The sequence below is a fragment of the Coturnix japonica genome, chromosome Z (assembly GCF_054131305.1).
Source record: "Coturnix japonica strain WE chromosome Z, WE-NBRP24, whole genome shotgun sequence".
Taxonomy (NCBI): Eukaryota; Metazoa; Chordata; class Aves; order Galliformes; family Phasianidae; genus Coturnix; species Coturnix japonica.
In genome coordinates, this window is record NC_140702.1 from 20,486,701 (window position 1) to 20,506,971 (window position 20,271).

The 20,271-nt window shown below is 40.7% G+C and overlaps 1 protein-coding gene across 1 annotated transcript in view; it reads right to left on the reverse strand.

Moving 5' to 3' along the window:
• Positions 1-12,943: 12,943 nt before the first annotated feature.
• XRCC4 (X-ray repair cross complementing 4) overlaps positions 12,944-20,271 on the reverse strand; it is a 162,359-nt gene continuing 155,031 nt past the window's right edge. Inside the window, exon 8 of the mRNA XM_085528782.1 lies at positions 12,944-13,747. Coding sequence (XP_085384908.1) covers positions 13,639-13,747 — 109 coding nt within the window. The 3' untranslated portion in view covers positions 12,944-13,638. The remainder of the gene's footprint in view (positions 13,748-20,271) is intronic.

A 20,271-nucleotide genomic window follows, 5' to 3' on the forward strand; every position in this document is an offset into this window, starting at 1 on the left:
TCACAATACCCTTTAAAATTAATTGGCTAGGTTCTGTAGTAAGTAGTTTTCCAGAATCTAAATACTCCCTTTTATTTAGTTTGTGCTTGTTTTATGGAAAGCAACATGTTTTCAGGTCAGTGGTCAATGGAATTCTTTTTACAGCTGCCTTCTCCTGTTTATCTTTATCTGTCAGTAAAGTAAACTCTCTTCTAGTTGTTTAGAAATGAGTGTATTCTGCACCGCTGTATCTGGGCATGGCTCCGTAGGGGCAGAGCAAGAGCCATCATTAGCATCATTACAAGCAGTGTCATAAAGCCGTGCACTGCCCAACAAGAGGCACAACCCTGCTGCCTGCTGCAGGATAGGTATGGCATGAGGGCTCCTGCATAGCTGACTTTGCTTCTGAGTATCCAAAAGCAACCTAGTGTCTCCCCTTAGCCCAGGGCTGGAACAGCCATTCACTGAAAAATATCACTGAAACACTCTGCATGCCTCAAAGTGATAGTCTTGTGTTTTGGAAGGAAAACAAACAGCAGACAACATGCCTGTGCTCCAGCCAGCTTGTGCCTTTCCCTTTCCATGAGAAAGCATCTCCAAGAGGCTGCATTTCTTCTTTTATTTGTCCACATGCTCTCATTGTAGCTATGTTCTTTTCATAACAACCCTATGCTAACCATACATTATTAACCCCTGGAGACAGAAACTTCATTTTAACATTTTCCTGTAAGTGCTATGCAAACCGAGGGTATAATACTGATGTCTTTTTTTTTTTTTTTTAAGAAACGAAAAACAATCTAAGGTTGAGTGTCCAAATCTGCATTATATTCTGGTAGAAAAGAGCATGCAGGTGGTAAAACATCTGTTCTCTCTCTGGGCTTTAGGTATCCAGCATGGGCTCATGCTTAGCAAGTCTTTCCTCTTCAATATGTGCTCCTTACAGAAAGTTTAACACTTACTCGTTGGAATCTCTACAGCATTTTAAATTCAGATTAGTCATAGAAAAATACTGCAGGTGGTAAAACACAACATTATTTTCCATAGTCTCTCCAATGAAGATTCCCCTCTAAGTTACAATAGCAAGCACTTTGCCCTGTGCAAAGTTTGGGAACACTCCTAATAGAGACACCAGTTATGACCCAGTGCTATGACATCCTTAAGAACAAAAAAACATTTCCAGCCCTTGTTTCTGCACTTTAGAGCTAAAAAGTTTGTATCAAGAGATCTCAGAAAATCCTGCAATGTCGTGAAAGTCGCAAGATGAGGTCTGTCAGGGTATAATTAACAGATGCAGACAGCCGCTATCTCAGCATGACTAAGTTAGTTTTATGCTGGATAAACCCAAATTGTATTTATTTTTATTTCACAACACGTTCATAATTTTAATGAGCCAGTGTGAGATACAAACAGGAAAGCAAGGCACTGTGACCAATCCTCCCCCCTGAACTGCTGGGCTTGGTATGTTAATGGACAAAACCAACATAGAAATTTTAATGAAACTCAAATCATCCAAAAAGATTGAGCAACGCAGCTGGCAGGGAGGCAGCCGCTATCATTACCCACTTCTGATCGGACCAAGCAATTGCAATAACAGGATCTTAAAGAGTGTGGTACTTCACTCCAAAGCACGCTGTGACAGATGCCAACTGCAGTAATTAGTCAGCAAAATGCATTTGTTGGGCTGAAACAGAAGAGTTGTCTTTTCATGGAGAGCAACACTACACAAATATGTAGTAAAATGCATTGGACACCAAGACACACATATGGGAAATGGGGAAAAATGCATAGGTAGACAAAGGGCTCCAAAGCAATCCTGACCTGAACCATCTGCAGCCTTACTGTTTCTGCTCCTGAAGCTGAAAAGAATTTTCTCTACAGCTGGCCACTGTTGCAGTTGTACTTGTCTACCAGCACTGTCAATGCCAATGCTGTCCTAGCTTTTGCTGTCCCATATAAGGCTTTTTATTTGAAGCAGTCACAAACTTATGAATCTTATTTAAAAAGTAATTGTGTGGTGCCATCAGAATATCACACTGGAAAATCCTGATACAAAATCTCACCAAACTGTCTGAAGTCCAGCACACTTTGTGGCACCAAATGTCATATCAGGCCACTACTTGACCTCTGAAGACTGAAGAAATGGTAATTTTTGTGCTGGACCACTCAGGTCTAAGCTAGGATGGAAGGAGACAGTGACTGCATTTGTGCTGTGGAGCAGGAGGACCCAACTATCCTGTAGGAGAGGGCAGTACAGAGCACTGAGGCATATATATAATTGGCTTCCCACAGAAATCCACTCAGTGCTTGCAAGCTACAATTTCCCAGGTTATTGTTCAACAGTTTAAGCAGGGATTTCCCATTTGCTCTCGCAACTGCTTTACATGCAGGCATACAACAGCCTGTTGATTGTTAATATGCTACACCCAAGGGAACTGTCATGTTTGGCTTAGGCTACAGTTCTGTGCTCCTCAGCACCTGCCCACAGCGCTGTTGAGTTGCATGGTGACAGGTAGGAATGGGGCAATAGGGTTGGTGATGCCCCCAGCATTTGTCCAGCCTGCAGACCCTGCCATCTCAGGGGACTTCCCGAGCCAGTGTATAGTGACCCTTTTCTGTACTTCCCTTCCCATTCCTCTGGGAGCTGTATAAACCTTCAACATCCACAATATCTTTTGGCAGGGAGCTCCAGAGGTCTATATTGCATTGCATGAAGAATCGCTTCCTTTTGTTTATTTTTGCTTGTTCCTTTTATTTGTTTTTATTTGTTGGCTGTTGTTCAGATACCTTTGATGCTCCATTACTCACTCCCTCAAATATTCCCTGCAGCTTCTTGCTACTTTCCAAACCCTTTTTGCTCATATTGCAGTTGTTGTGAATCCTCATACGTATCCTCTGCACAGCGCAGAAGTCAGAGGATACTGGAAGTTGACCCAGGATTTCTACTCAGGATTTTCAAAGGCCACAAACTGATCCATCAAATATCTTACAGCATGGTTGCACGGGCTTCTGGGTTTGTATCAGCTCTAGATTCAGTTGCTACACACAGTTAAACTCACAAGTGTGAGAGTTTATATTCTGAAATTATACAAAGCCTCGATCCTGTTTTTTGCACAGGTGGACAGCTGAGAGCATCCCTCAATGGAGAGAGCAGGCAGAGAGGGATGACCTCTCAAGCTGTGCCTATCACCAAAACACACCAAAGACAAACACAGGACAAGGACCACCAGTGGTAACTCAGCCTGGACTCTTCCCTCTTGTGGATCTAAAGTCAAGCTCACGCCTTCCAAAACCTGGGCCAGAAACAGCTCCACTCCATCAAAGTACAGCTGGGGACACCCCCTTCTATGCACTACCCAGATCATCAATGCCCATCTGTGTACCATGTGCTTTGCTTTCTATTCCATCATCTCTGCTATGCACTGCCCTGCTTAAATGTGGCCATCTTTGTGTACCCTGAAAAGCACCCAGATCACATCCTTGCTTTCCCAGACTCTGTGTAACATTTGGGATTGGCTTCCATGAGGTCAGGACTTGATTCATGGATGCTCTTAGCAAACCTGTCAAGTCATTACATGCTGCAATTGAAAGCCATTCATTTTGAAAGGGCCAAAATAAAAATCAAGCCAGACAAATGCAGAAAAAGCAACACTGTCACTAGAATTTATGGAGATATTTTTGCGGTCCTCAGTAGGGTTTTCTTTCATGACAATTTTCTATTCAAATTATAATCACAGGACAGGGCGTGGAGTAACTTCTCCTTGGCAAGAGGCTCCTGGAGAGAGGGAGTGCAGGCATGCTGCAGGGACTTTGAGAGGGACTGAGACATGGGCATCCCCTGCACCAGATCTCTCTGGGCGTTACACATTAGAAGTCGCCTCCACTTCAGCCTGATTTTCATATTTCTCTCAAAATCACTAATATGCTGAAGAGAGGAGGAAGGGATATGAGAAACTTATTGTGAAACCTGTGTGTATCTTTTGTGAAATCAGAGGCCGTGTATTTCATTTTTTGGCTTGTGTACCGTTTTGTGCTAGTGAAGTTTCATTTCTCATTTTCTGGACTTAAGCTGGAGCAATGAAACCAGCCAGGGTCACCTCCCACAGAGAAGTGCCAATGGTTTTCAAGCATAAAACTTTGGTTTCAGCTGTTTAATTTGGGGACTTTAACTTCGGAGTTGTCCTCTCGGGAAGATTCTGCAGGTTCCACAGATTCCAGCCTGCTAGGAGGAACCTCACACATCACTGAACATTCCTGACAGGCTGTGTGTGCTCATGTGTCACAACAGCAATGCTGGCAGTGGACATTGTGACAGGGAGCGTTGCTGAGCTGGAGGACAGTACAGGGTCTCATCACAAGTCAGAGCCAACTGCCCCATTGAAAGTCAGATCCCTCCAGTGCCACCTGAATCTTTCTTCAGACTGGTTTACATCTTCTGCGAACATAAACCCCCAAGACATGCTCATACTTCACATTTGAGATAAAATTTAATGTAATAAATACATCCATTAAAATAAAATACGTGAAAAGATGACCTAAGTGCAGGTGGGCCATCAACTCAAATCTTTGATATCAGCAGGAGTGGTCCCCAGGTCAGTTCTAGCTGGAAAAAGAAGGCTGCAAAAACAGAGAATTTTGAGTTTCTTCTTTCACACGTGAAAATGAAAGAAAAATCACAATTAAAAAAATATATATATAAATTTTAAAAAAAAAAAAAAAAAAAAAAAAGCACAACAACTGCTCATTCTGGACTTACTGCAGCTTATTACCGAGCAGTTGCAATAAATCACCATCCAGCTTGGCTGCTCAGCTCGGCTCTTCTCTAGCGGCAGAGTCGGAGGGGAAGATGCAGCATTCCTGGGATTTGTCATGAGGAGGTTTGTCACATCTTCCCAAAGCTTGCGTAAGGAGACAGGCTGCAGAAGGCCAAGTGTTAGGCAGAAATTATTTCACTTCCTCCGTGCTCTTGCAGCATGAAATATTTCTTGCCATAAATCAGCTCTGATTAGTTTATTGTGGATGTTTAGGTTAAACGTCTCAATTGCTCTTTTGTTCTTGGGAATCCAATCTTATTTTTATAGATATTTATTAGTACAGCTTCTAGACAGCTGATTTCATTTCCCATCCCATTCCCATATTTCTGGCTGTGCTGTGGGAAGGACTGTGTCATAAAGCTGAAATTCCTGCAGACAGAAGCAGCGGGACACAGGCGGTCTCCATTGGCCGTGCAGACGCGGGGCTGAGTGGTTAGCCAGGCTGCGTGGGCAGAACGTGAGGCCATGCAGAAAACAACCCTCCTCCCCTCCTCTCTCCCACAGCCTTTGGGAGAAATGTGGTTAACTAGGCACGGCTGCTGGGCAACTTCTAAGTTGCCCTGGGACAGGCAAGCGTACTGAAAAATCAGTGTGTTTCTCTGATTCCGTGGGAAAGGTTCAGAGCATGGTACTATTTAGTCTCTGCATTTCCCTGGTTTAAACTCACTGTGCCATAACCTCGTGGGAGATGAGCTGGGATGGCCTGAACTGAGAAGAAGGCTTGTTCTCCAGGCTACTTGGCCTCAGCTTCCACACGAACTGCTCGTTGGGCTGCTGCAGGAACGCAGCTCACTCAGCCATGCTGCAGGACCTCCCATTACACAGCATCAGCTGTGGGAAGTAATTAAACAGAGGAGAGGCCATTGCAAAAGTACAGATGTGCCAGATGCTGCTTATTTCAGTTCTGAACCTTGCTTGTTTGATATCAGGGTCCTGCTGCCCATGCAAGGCACCTGAGTGCTCAGCTTCACAGCCCCACTCTTGCAGATCAGTCGTGCTGCTATGCTCACTATGTCCACACCTCATATAACACTCACACTTGGCTTCCACTGCAGCTGTTGAAAAGAGGGTGGAGTGAACTTGACTTCAACATGTCTGGTAAAAGTTCCCTGCAGACAACGTCTAACAAGGTTTTGATTTTCCAAAGTAAACTTACAGCAGCTTGCACGAATGCGGAGCCCCTTCTGCTCCCATAGCATCCCTTGACAGAGTAGCTTGCACTGCCCATGGGCCAGCCCAGGGGGGAGCAAGTGGTGTTTATATCAGGGTGCAATCCCACTTGCCAAAAGCCTTTCCAGCAGGTTACAGGAAAGGATAAAGATTAACATCTTCCCTCTGCATGAAGGAAAAGTAACCATGTGCTCCCTATGTGGAAATGGTACCAGAGAGTGTTACTAGCATTTCCTCTCCAAGAAGTCAGAAGCAGAAAAAGAAGTCATTTGGATGATGTAGGAAACTCGTAGAATGTGAGGCTCACACTTCTCTCTGCATTACCCATCAAGAATCCCAAACCAAGTAATCTGTACCATAGATGGGTTCATGATTGACCACATCATTTCGTAATCTAACTTGTTGATCCAGATATCAGCTGCACTAAGGAGAAACACCAGGGATGGCATTCAGACTGTTTTCAGATAAACACTGTGCCGTGTCCTCTTTTGCCTTGAAAGCGTCTGATAACTGTGGATGTCATGTTCCCTGAGCCACTTCTTTGCTCACAAGACCACAAAAGCCACACCGATGGTGGCTACCTGCTTCCCAGTGTTTATCCATCCAGCTTTCTTCTGTACTCATGCAGAAAGCAAGGCTTAGTGCTGGGAGTTAGCTATACTATTCTAGAATAGATGCGCTGAAGACAGATGCACTAAAAGACCATCATAGAATCATAGAACTATTAAGGTTGGAAAAGACCTCTAACATCACCTATTCCAATCAACCACCTACTACCAATATTTCCCACTAAACCATGACCCTCAGTACAACATCTAAACATTTCTTGAGGTTGGTGACTCCACCACCTCCCTGAGCAACCTGATCCAGCACTTGTCCACTCTTTCAGAGAAGGAATTTTTCCTAATGTCCAACCTGAACCATCTGGCACAACTCGAGGCCATTCCCTCCTGTCCTATCACTAATTATGTGGGATAAGTCTTTCCTCGAGCCTCCTCTTCTCCAGACTGAACAATTGCAGCTCCCTCAGCCACTCCCCATCTGACTTGTGCTCCAGACCCCTCCTAGTTTCATTGCCTTTCTCTGGACACACTCCAGGGTCTCCACATCTTCCTTGCAGTGAGGGGATCTGGTGGCAAAGAAGCTCCAGCAGGCACTACTTTCTCCTTCTTCCCAAACTCTGTCCACATCTCATCTCTCAGACCACTGTTGCACAGTCTCCTTGTTTTTACTACAGGTTTGGCACAAGATTGATGAAGTGGCCATGCTTGAGAGACGGGCCTTCTAATTGAGATTTGATGAAAAAAAAAGATAGATGAAAAAAAGGACAGTGTGGTATTATTTAATTCACACAGAGAGAAACAGGTACTCAAAGCTGCTGCAATAGCTACATCCTGAAGAATGGATAACTACCTTTAGGTTCACCTATTCCTCTGTTATGTTTTCAAAAAAAGACAGCTCTGTGTATGATTCCAGAACCAAAAGATAATGATAGTAGTTTTCAGCATAAAAACTAGGTGGGCTCTACATATATGTTTCATTCAGAACTACTATTAAAGCTTTTTGGAAGATGCAGATAAAATGCATTCTCTATTATCCAACAAATGATGGGGCATAGCCTGAGAAACTAGGTTTGGTCAGCTCTTCTCTGAGCACTGGACCAGGCAGTTTTCTCTTTCACTCTCAACTGCCCTGTGACTCCACGGTATTGTAATTATGATGGTAAAATCTTCTTCAGACAAATATTTCTGCATGAGACAAATACAGCCATAAAACAGGTAAACAAACAAGTAAGAAGGCAAAAACAAAAACAAAAGCAACAAAAAAACAGCGGTATTCTTCCTTCCCAGGAAATACCCTGACAACAATTTGTTCGTACTTTTTATCCAGGGCATTAATGAACAGCTCATTCAGGAGGCTGTTATACCAGCTTGACAAGACTGTCAAAAAAAGGCAATTTCTGGTAAGTGTTAAACCTTCTGACCATTTGGATTAGCGGGTAATGCAAGATCTGACAATGCTGCAATCCTGTTTCCCAAAGGGAGTGAATTAAATAGAATCAACTGTCTCTGCTTGTTTCTCATTGCTTTTTCCAGCCATATATGGGACAAAAGTGCTCCCACTTTCACTTTTTTGTCATCTCTCACATGGTCACTGTCTCTTCCTTAGAGAAGCCTTTCCCAAGCATGTTTTTATTTTTTTATGACCTTTTTTTTTATGCAATCTGTGTCATCTCCATACACACACGGCACAAGACCCACCTGGAGCTACTAATCCTGCAATGCTTTTTCATGCAGCGCTTAAAAGTGTTGGCCGCTATTACTTCAAAAACCAAGCAGGCATTTCTCACAAAGCTTCCCAGATACGTGTCATCAGTGGATGTCATTGAAGTGTTTTGTTTCTGGTTTTTTTTGGTTGTTTTTTTTTTTGGTTTTTTTTTTTTTGGTTTTTTTTTTCCTGTGCCAGTGCCACTAAAGGAAATGTTGATTGAGACTGGGATCAAGACTCATACTTAGGTCCTCCACAAGTAATCTTCCTTCACCTTGGTATCTACCTTTGCAGCTGTATCAGTTTTAAAAATAGAGTTTCATTTTCCTTACACAAGCAGATTAATACAGTTTATGAATTAAATTGACTTTGGAATGTAGTTACAGTAGCTGGAAATAAATCTAATGATTACAGAGAAGGATGAAAACTCAGAGATTGTCCAGCATTATATGGAAAAGAAATGACACAGAGAACAACAGATCACTAAAAGGAAATTTAGGAGAAAGATTTGATGAAAACTCAAAATTTTGTGGGGAGAATTGGAATAAAATTAAGAGCAGAAAAATAGTCAGCAGAAGAGAGGAAATAACCTCTATGAGAGTTTTGGTGCATTACTGGAGACAAGCGGAAAAAGAAGAGTGCTTCCAGAAGGTGGGGAGGCTCTACTCGCTGCTCCTCCTTGAGGAGGATAACTGTCTCCTGGCAGGTTTTTCATAGTTCTGCTCAGAAAATGTTCAAACACATTACCTTTGGTCTCTGGGCAGTCTGGACATGCATTTATTAACTTGTTTTCTTACCATTCTTATTTCACAGTTTCAATATTCACAAAGGAAAATAAAACTGAGAGGGGAAAAAAAAAAAAAAAAAAAAGCCACTTACTTAGCATCTGAATTCCCATGAATTACCCTTCAGGTACCTCAAATCTGTTCAACCATACTGCAGAAGATGTCAAACTAGACTGTACTAAACATTCCAGGGAACCACACTTACTTATAAACACAATCATGTGTACACTAGCGGTAAAATGCAAGGAAGAACAGCATTTATATGAGTGTCTACTTTTGAGAGGGTAATTGAAGAAAATGATATGAATTGCCAAAACATTATCTCAAAGCCAGAATAATATTTTCATCCCAAAGGCAATACCTTATACAGCACTTCCTCAAGAAAGCAGGCAGTTTATTTATTTTGGTTAATTTTGCTTTATAACACTTTTTTTCTTCTCTTTTGGAAAACAAAAATGTTGTAAATCTTTTTTGAACTAAGTGATTTACTGGATAAACCCAGACCTCAAATAACACATTTTTATGAATAAAAAATGCACTCTGTTTAAGTAATTACATTGAAAGTATAAAAGTTTAGATGAGTCAAAATCTTTAAAGAAAAGGTGGCACATTTTCCCTCCTGTAAAACAATTATGTGTTTTATCTTCCCCTTAAGTATGGCTTAAACTGCAGAAAACATTTACCTGGAAAATCATTTTCAGAGTAATATCAAAGTGAAGCACTAATTAGGGACAGCCTTTGAAGTTTGATCTGTATTTTTTAACTTTAGTTAATTTCCTGTCTTGAAAAACCATTTGTGGGTACGTTTCTCTATCCCGCCTTTCATCATCGCTAAAATATTTTTTACATAGGAGAAGCAATTGACTGACATCTCATGTCAGGCTGTTCCATGTGACAGTTATAGGTATCCCTGGAAAACATGATCTTCCAAAAGGTGAGTTAGAAAACCATGCTCGCAAAGTAATTCTGAATTCAGTAACTCCACAGAATGGAAAAATGAATTGAATGAGGTTTAAGACCATAAATCATACAATCACAGAATGGTTTGGTTTGGAAGAGACCTTTAAGATCATGTACTTTCAACCCTGCTGCTATAGGCAGGGACACCTCCCTCTAGACCAGGTTGCTCAAAGCCCCATCGAGCCTGGCACTAAACACCTCCAGGGAAGGGGCATCCATAGCTTCATTGGGCAGCCTGTGTCAGTGTCCCACCATCCTCACAGTAAAGAATTTCTTCATTATATCTAGTCTAAATCAACTATCTTCCAGTTTAAAGCTATTTCCCCTTGTTCTGTTGCTACATGCCCATATGGATAAAAAGCCCCTCTCCAGCTTTCCCCTGAGCCCCCTTCAGGTACTGAAAGGCCACTATAATAAGTTCACCACAGAGCCTACTGGAGAGTTCCAAGTCTCTCAGCCTGTCTCTGTGGGGAGCTTCTCCAGTCCTCTGATCATGAAGATTCATGGCCCTCCTCTGCACCCACTCCAACTGTCAACCCCACAAATACTGAAAGAAAAACAAAGTAACCGCATCTTATATCTCTGTATTTAACACCCTAAAAATTATGGTGGTTCACAAGAACCAAGAACATAAACTGGTGAATGTTTGTCATTGTGAAGATGGTGAGCACTGTATTTGATTTAGAAGCAGTAGTACTGTCTATTGATTCACAAGAAAATCCTTCTGTTCTATAAGCTTTGGAAATATCCCACAAGAGCTCCATGAGCTTGGTGGAACTGCAGAGATTCCAGCTTTTCTCTGAGACTTCACCAAGAACGACAGCATACCATATTACCTTAGCAGTTTTTTTTTTACAGTATGTTATGAGGTGTTATTACCGAATTTCTGTCCCAAAGATCATGAGTTAGTTTGAATTGGATTTTACTTGGCATGGCCAAAGAAGGCCACTGGGCCTATTTCAGTGCACTGGGATGAATGAGTCTGTGGATAAAGTGGATGTCTCCACCACTCGCAAATAAATATGCATTGTAAAGAAGTTTTATTCTTTCTCTGTATTTTTGGTAATACTACCTCTGTTCTCACAATTACTGTGTGCTCATTTTGGCCTTACAACAAGAGGGTCTTTCCTAAAGACATTTGGAACATGCTACACTCAGTTGGCAGACGTAATTTGACGTAGCAGACGTAATTCTGTCAGAATGTTTATTTGTCAAAAGTATTCCAGGGTTCATGAACAAAGGGGTGGCCAGCAGGGCGATGGAGGTGACTGTCCCCCTCTACTCTGCCCTTGTGCCTTGGCACAGGAAAGATGTGGAACTACTGGAGTGGGTCCAGAGGAAAGCAAAGAGGACAATCAGAGGGCTAGAGCACATCTTCTATGAAGAAAGGTTGGGGAAATTGGGATTGTTCAGTCTGGAGAAGGCTCTGGGGAGGCCTCACTGTGTCCTTCCAATACTTAAGAGAGAGATCGACTTTTTACATGGGTAGGTAGTGATAGAACAAGGGGGAATGGCTTTAATAAAAGAGGGGAGATTTAGGTTAGACATTAGGAGGAAATATTTTACTCCAAGAGTGCTGAGGCTCTGGAATAGCTGCCCTGAGAGCCAGGCTATCAAGGTCAGACTGGATGGGGCCCTGGGCAGCCTCATCTGGTGGGGGACAACCTGCCCACAGCCTGAGACTGGAAATGGGTGGAATTTGAGTTCCCTCCCAGCCTAAAACATTCTAAGATTCTGTGGAACTCTGTTGGCAAAAAGGTTACAGCTTCTTGCACAAATTCTTCAAAAAGGGGCATTTCACAAACAGTCTCATACAGATGTGGGGGCTGACATGTTGTAAATGGTTGATGGAGAGATGGTGTTCTACTGTATGCAAACTGACTTATGGAAAACTGATGGGAAACTCCATATAATGGCTAATCTAACTAGATGGCACATCTGTTCTCAGTCCAAGGTATGTCCACCACCATGACATTTTCTGCAAAATTCCTGCCTTGATTCATGGCTCAAAGAAGAGATAAAGTAATAAGTATTCTAACAGAAATATTACATCTGATGAATGTAATATTTACTATTTTTAAATTAATATTTTACTATTAGAAAGCAATAGTTTCTTGAAAGCAGAACTTTGCAGGATGTTCAACTCTGTTCACTTTCATTTTCTGCTGCGGGCACAATTAAACCAAGCCTTTCTATTTCAGCTTAAGTCATGGAACATTTTCACCTTAAAATTGCAACTATACACAGGCTTTTGTTGAAAGCATTGTCAGATCAGCACTGGAAGATTTTAAATCAGGCAATACCTCTGAATGAGTTTATGAATAGGCCTTTTGTGGTCCTGTCATTTCTCAGGCACAGTCTATGTAGAAAGCAAAATATTTTGGCCATTCAAGTTTTTACTGTGTGATTTACAACATTCTCCCAAAGACCTCTGCAAATTTAAAATACTACTGCTTTTCAGAAAGGAATACTTAATTTTAATATTCCCAGATCCTCATTTGGGTTTTTAAATGAGTCCCTGATTGTGCTAATACTGACATGGGTGCTTTTTAGTTAAGTATAGGATTGAATTTTGGCAGGATGAGGGCCTAAGTAAACTGGTATTTTAAAAACATGAAGTGGTTTTCAGGGTTCATTGCAAGCCATAGAACACAGAAGCAGAACTATATTGCATAGTCCTGGTGATTTCAATGGGATTATCCAAGTTTAAAGCTCTCGTTTCTCAGATAAAAGAATAATAATTAATAAAAATTGATTTGAGCTTTTGAAATTGCAAAGCAGAAACCTGACATACATGCTTAGTTCTACACATTTGTTGTCAACCATTGAAAGTAAACACACATTGCTAACTTTTTCTTAAATCTAAATGAAGGTACCAACACCAGTCAGGAAGAGGTTCTGCATTACAGCATTTTGCTAAGTGGTGCCTTTACTCATAGATTTTCTAAGCAAACAAAACCAAAATCAAGGTCTTTTTAGAAATCACTTTATTGTTTTAGAAATCACATTAGGAAAAATAACGAAATATGAAAATGTGAATTTTAAAGGCTACGAGTTTCTACAGAAGCTTAAAATAGATTCAGTCTTGAAGAAATATTCCCAAATGCAAGAATCTACTCTGCAATGCACGATACTACAAAGAATCTTCAAATAGCAATAAAAATGTAGCCTCTTTGGATATTTCACTTTTGGAAGACATATATCTCATTTAAAGTCAGGGATGAATTAGCTAGACCATGTCTAAGCTGAGCTCTCCGAGAAAGGGGCAGTATATAAGGTAAGTACAGTGATATCCTTAAGTCTTCCTCTTGTCTGAGTGATTCCCTGGGGACATCTGAAAAACAGTTCTTCCCAGATACCATCGGCAGACAAAGACTGTTATGATGTAAAACTGTGAGTGTGTTCTCTTTCCCCATACACGTGTGATAAAAGGTCTGCACAGAGGCTGAACTGATTTCAAGGCTGGCACAAACAAAGCCTTAGGAAACTAAGGGATCTGCAACCATGTAGTGAAGAATGGGGACAAGGGCAGTGCAAGAGGATTAGAGCAATATGTCATCATATACCATAAAGATTTCAGCTGAGTGTCTATAGCAAAGCTTTTTAGTTTTATAGCTCAACATGATGTGGAGCGCCAGTCTCTCAGTTTCTCAGCCAACACATAGCTAAATGTCATCAAAGAGGTCCTCTGGCTCACAAGTGTTTTCCAGCGTTTCAAGAGACATCACATCCGAGGAGTGCTTGCCTGATGTCTTCTGTGAGGAGAGATCAGGCCTAGAAATATAAAGCCAAGAAACAGATTTGAAATAAATACAGATACAGATATAAACAAATCCAACGTACACACTGCCAAGGTGCCCATTTAACAGTGTGTTTTGAGATTTTTGTTAGGGTTACGTGTAAGGGACCTAAGTATGTGCTGAGATGGCAATGGCAAAACAAACAGATGAAATTCAGCTTATAAATATCAAGCATTTAGCTATTTTCTTACAACTTTAAAGAACCCGAGAATGATCGTTTCACCCACTGGATCAACACGGTGCACTGGGGAGAACAGAACAAAATCAGAGAAATTCTTGAGGACCTGTTTGGCTGTTTCTATGCAAGATGATGCTCAGTTAACTGCTTTTTATTTTCACCCTGGCACTAAGCATGTGTCTGTTGTCCATCAGTTTGGCACAGGGGCATTAAGAAGATTCATACAGAGCTGTCTCGAAGGTCCATGCTCTGAGGGTGCAAACCTGACACCAAACTGCAGAGCAGAAGAAAACAAAAGTGAGTGAGAAACCATACTAACAAACACTGTTATCTTAGATTACACTTGTGACAGCTTCCAATCTCTACAAGAATTAACATGCATAAACTGGATCCACAAAAAATCTTTGAATCTTGCACTGACAAACTTGTTTTGTAGCTTTAGGAGGAGAATTACTAATTACTGGATTTCCCACTGATGTGATATTCCAGGGTGGTATCACTAGCAGCTTTGAAAATGGGAGTTAATCTCTTAAATCTTTTCACAGCAGTCTGTAGGGAATTGGTATAGGAAGCAGGGAGTAGACTTGATGTGCTTGCACTGCAAGGTTTTGTACTGGTTGGAAATTCATGAGGATTGATGGCTTTGTGCCCAGATATATTCCACTGCTGTAATTCCGACAGAAGTTAAAAAATTCTTATACTACCAAAGCTAACACATGATCCACCAGGATGGGAAGAAGAAGGCAGAAATGATGGAAAGTGTTACACTGAAACACTGCCATATGAGGGCTTAGGGTAATGGGGCAGTCAAAAGCTGTCTTAACTTCTGGACTAATTCAAACCTTCAACTACTCCACAGCTGCCAATATAGTTAGGTAAAATCAGGACTTTTGATTGCTGTTTTGAAATCTGGCTTTATAGAGATCCAGAACCAAGTTATCCCAAATTTCCATTCTAACTGGAAAGCTCCAGGGAAAATTAAAAAAAAAAACACAAAACACTGCAGTCTTCCAAATGCTTTAATTTTCCCAGGACCTCAGCCACCACCTGATTCATCGCTTCTTACCTTTCAAGTTTATCAACCTGATGGAGATTCAGAGCTCTCACTACGTTTCCTGCTGTAGACTTGGAGAATTATTTCCTTTTGGAGGTGAACCCTCTGTAGTCCTTGGGAACCAGTAAAAACCCATTGAACACTGACATCAAGATGTTTTCCCTTCCTACAAGCTCACCAGTACTTGGAAGAGTTTCCTCACCAATCTATCTGTCATTCTAGTTCTGCTGTAATTTCAACATACCATTTTCTTTTAGATTATGATCATTACTTTCTCTAGAAATCTAACTTGGTTCTTCTGTGAACTCTTCAAAACTCTTTTGTTCACATCTGAATAAATCATTTCAATGTGTGCAGTGACACCTGGAGAAAGAGGGTGTGACATCAAAAGTCACTTGGACTAAATACAAGTAAATCCAGCCAGACTCAGACAATTTAGCCATCAACCTCTGGTCAGCATGATCAGACCATTCTGTTCTCATTGCTACTGAGTAACTCACTTGTACCCTATTTATTTATTTTATTATTTATTTTTTATTTTTTTTAAGTATAGGTAGCATAACTCAACATGATGTGATGTTTGATTTAGCTAATGAAGGTGTGCATTTATTTTACCTTTCTGGGTTGGTTTAAAGAAGTGATACATGAACAATGGTGAACCACATAGAATGCAGTAGCACCCTTATCAATTAGTTCAGAATGGTCTCACCAGCAAACAAATTAGACCATGAAAGATCTCTATACTACCAAAAATTTCAGATACTGGAGGTCCTACTTAGAGTAGCTTAGGAATTTTTCACTGTCCATCTGCCATATGGGGGCATTATGGTAAGAATTCTGAAATCCCAGATTTGTTAACTTTCAGGTTGCACCCATTGCAGAATCTTCTGATTGTGAAAAGTAAGCCTGACAGTGATAAGAATGGCAGTGTCAGTAACAATTCCATCCTTACTGGGTAAATTAAGTGTTTTCAACACTAGACTTCAGAGCCCATCTATAAGCCAAGTAGCTGGTGGGTTTTAACGCTGCACAGCTAGAACTATTAAGCTTCTGTGTTCTTGTAACAACATGGTCCTCATTTGATCTCCAGAAGCTGTAATACCATGCTTATGAATAAACCCAACTGCACTTGCAAAGTGGAAGCATTAGAATCCTTATATGAAGTTCATAAGCTACTTAATTTTGGCTTTAAGATTGGATGATTCATATTTGCATGGCAATTATTCACAACATGCCAACAGCTTGCTTCTCACTGGAGCCTTATTACCATACCCTGATGCATAACATAGTTAATTTCTTTAAATTGCAGTGAGTTGTACAGCCCCATCTTGCCAAAAAGCCTGTAAGTAAGGCATTCTTCTTGAAAGTTTATTCTTCTGTTGGATCACTTTTTGAAGTCTTGCCTTCTGGTAAACTTAAGCTCCATTAACACATCTGGAGAACTGCTGACTCTAAGAGATCATTTCATATTTCCTGACATTTAGTTCAAGCCCTTCATAAACAGACAGTAGAGCAGATCCACAGCTGGTGTGAATCACTGGAGCACTAATAATGTCAGTGGAGCTCTGCTGACTTACACCAGCTGAGATTCTGGCCCATGATTTGGAAGAAAGTGGTTATATTACTTGATATTTCTTTCCACAGCTGAGTAAGAGCCATAAGAAACAGAAGACATGCAACACAGCACTTAACTAAGCAGTACAGTAACATGATGGTTTTGCAAAGCTTGGGAGAAAAAGCAACACCTTTTTTTTTGCAGTAGGACAGACGGACCAACCCCACTCATTTCATATGATGAATTGTTCCCGGGTTCACAGAGACCCCAGAGAAAATCAGCACAACATCAGTCCTGCTGCAGTACACAGCCAATTCCACTTGGTAATGTTTTTGCAGGAATTTGAAGGAGAAAATAATCTCTAATGTGACTGCTACAAATGACATGGTTAAAAAAGAACTTCCTAGTGGTAAAAAGATCAAATAAGTCGTAGCTGCTCTGAAGCGAAACCAGGTCAGAGGCTGCAACATAGCACAATTGCTCATCTTGAGGTATTCTGGCTGGAAGGATGAAAGGTTCTTGCACAGAGATATGCTTGCCAATGTGCATACCTTGCTTGCCTTCAGTGCAGCATACTGTGGTTATGCCTCTATTGAAGATTTTGTTCTCAAGTGACACTCATGGGATTGGAAAAGAGCAACTTTGGTAAATTAACATAGTTACTACAAATGTTTCCTAACAAAAAAATTAAGCAATCTAAGAGCCATACTTGTATCCTTAACCTACAGCGTTATCTTCCCCATTTTTCTTGGTAATTCAAAGAACCACTTCCAGTCAAAAGCTGACATTTTACTAAGATGAGATTTCAGCTCTCCCAGCTGTGAAGCTTTTTGTTGTCATTTTAAGGAAAGGGCTGAAAGTCTTGGTGTGTGCAATGTGTCATTAGCCTGAAAAAAACACAAAGGCTTAAAGAGTAGATATTAACATGGGATATAATCCGATGTCTACTTCCTTCAGCATTATAGAAATAGATGGCAGCAGCAGCACATAAACAAAAAGCTGGTAGTCATTACAGCACAAACTGTAAAACAAAGGTGATACTAAATTAAATGCCAGTGAGCAGCCGCACTGACTGACAGGACAAAAGCTGAGAACAACATTCACACTCTAGAGATGATTCGCCCAGTCCACCCCAAGAGAAAAGCTTGGATTCTTTGATTTATCAGCAGTCTGCTGTCTGGGTGAAGACAACCCCGTCTTCACAGAAAGTTTACAGAAGAAAGGTATTCACCAGCAGTCATTAATAAGGAAGGATAATAAAGGAGCTTTGTGTCTAGACCTGGGAGAAACCTGACAGATCTTGTGGCTATATGTAAGCTATGGCTTGGTCTTGAAAAACTGTTTCCCTGGGGGCAGTCCCTCAGGAGCCACCACATGGTCTTCCTACAGCTATTAGATGAAAAGAGGAAAACCGAGACATAAAAAGTAAAAGAAATGGTGGGATGTGGAGGTGGAGAAAGCACCTCTTATATCTATAGAAGCATCAAGAAAACTATGTGCAGACATATCTTTTTAAAGATTAATTTGAACATATACTTTTTTCTGCTAGTTTCAATCATTTGAATTGACCAGGGGCCTCAGGCATCATCACAGAAAAGGAGAAGCTGGCCCCAAAACAAATGAACAGAGAACAGAGAAACATGCTCATGAAAGAATATAGACAGAAAAATACTAAAGATTTCTTGCTTAAGAAAATATATCTTCACCCCTCTCAGGGAACCTTCCATGTGTGGCATTTTCACCCATTCAGCATATTAAACACAATGTCTAGACACAGCTGAAGTCAGCAGAAAAATAATAATAATTGTAAGATTGTTCAACTAAACTATAAATGAAGAATATTTCCAATGCAGCTACTAGGAATTTAACATTCAGCCAGGGAATCAATGTTCTTTAATAAGTTTCCTCTGGCTGTAAGCCAAGCTGCAGCTGCACCTGTGCTCATCATAACCATGCTGGATAAGGTATGTTTGTAATTCCTGCAGAGCACAACACTTAAAGCATAACACTTGAAAAAGGGACAACTGCTAAACACTACATTAAGCTCTCGTAAGTGCCCTTCTTTGTTCTCTAGAACAACAAACTAGCAAAAAGAGGACAATTTTGTTTTAAGTTACACAAGTTCTTTGCTTCAGGTGTCACTCTGGACACCACTTCTTACAAAAAGAGAAAAGCCAATAGAGAATCTCTAAACTGCGCTAGAAACAGACACATTTACTGCAGAAAGAACAAACCTGCAAACAAAGCTGCTATGCTAAGGAGATAACCATCTCTCTCTTTTTGATGTATTGACAACCAGCATGGATGAGTTCTCAAAGTTATTTTCATTTTCTGCTCTATCGTCTGTTTAGTCCTCAAAAAAAAAAAAAAAAAAAAAAAAAAAAAGAGAGAGAGAGAAAGATTCTAAAGACCCCCAGGAAGCCCCATGCAATGTCTAAAATGGATGTGCAGACAAAACATCATGTAAATGAACAAGCACTATTTCAGGGACTTCCGTTCCATTTCAGATTTCCAATTAACTTCAGTTGGCATAGGTGCAGATCCTTTGAAAAGAACATTCCAGTTCAGGAAGATAAATATAGCCTTGGATCTTTTTGTCTAATCAAACACACTTGCAGATGCTTACTAACAAAGATCTACTTAAAAATGCAATAATAGATGTCACTTGAAAGGAAAAGCCTAAACTATATTTGTTTTAGACAAGTGGCACACATTTCTGTGGCTCATTTCCACTTAAACTCCCTCTTGCTTAAATAAACTAGACCGCATCCAGCTTGAGTAACACGCTACCACCACTGGCAAAAAGTACAAATCTCTTAATCATAACTACAAGTCCATGCACTAAAGGAAAGCTTGGCTTGTTTAGGAATTTTGTCAAGGCCTTTCATAAATCCGGTACATTGCCTTTTTTTTTTTTTTTTCTTTTTTTTTTCTTCTGGCAAATGTGAGGAGTCATTTCTCACAGTCATTAAACACTATTAATCACATATACATTTATATAACACCAGCAACTGTGTTGTCACCCTTTTCCATACTGTCAAAGCTCAGAGAGTGCTTTCTCACCCAAGCCCTTACTTATCCCTCCAGGCTGATCATGAACAGTGAGAGGGAGGGCAAATAAGAATCCCTGATTGAGCTTCTCAAACAGAAACACATGTCCCTGTGCTCTTCTACCTGCTGTCTCAAGCCTGCCTCCATTTCTGGGACCCGTCCTTCCAGGCGGGTCCTTGTGCCGGCTCCTTGCTCTGGTTGTAGTTAATACCATACTGATGGTTTCTACTGGCATGACAGCCTGCAAAACTGTGTTGAATCCAATCACAAAAATAAGTCATTTAACCAGAGGACACCCAGAAACAATGAAACCTAAACTGCACTTGAAATCTTCCGTGTTCTCTCTGCTGCTTTCTAGTATTAGGCTTTAAGTGGCTGCTAAAATCCCACTGACTTCACCAGCTTCTAAACACTTGCTTAAAGTTAAGCATATGCTTAGAAATTCTCCTGAACCATGTTCTCAGCTTACAGCTCCTTTGGGCCTGCTCTTTACGCTGATCACCACATAAAGAAATTTAAGAATTCCATAAACCAGTAAAATTAAATAAGGACATTCTTACACAAAAATGGGTTAGTCCAGCATTCTTGCAATGAAAAATCTTCAAGTTAGATTTGGTTACAAAACAACTAGATACAGCTAAAAAAGATCCAGCTATCTGA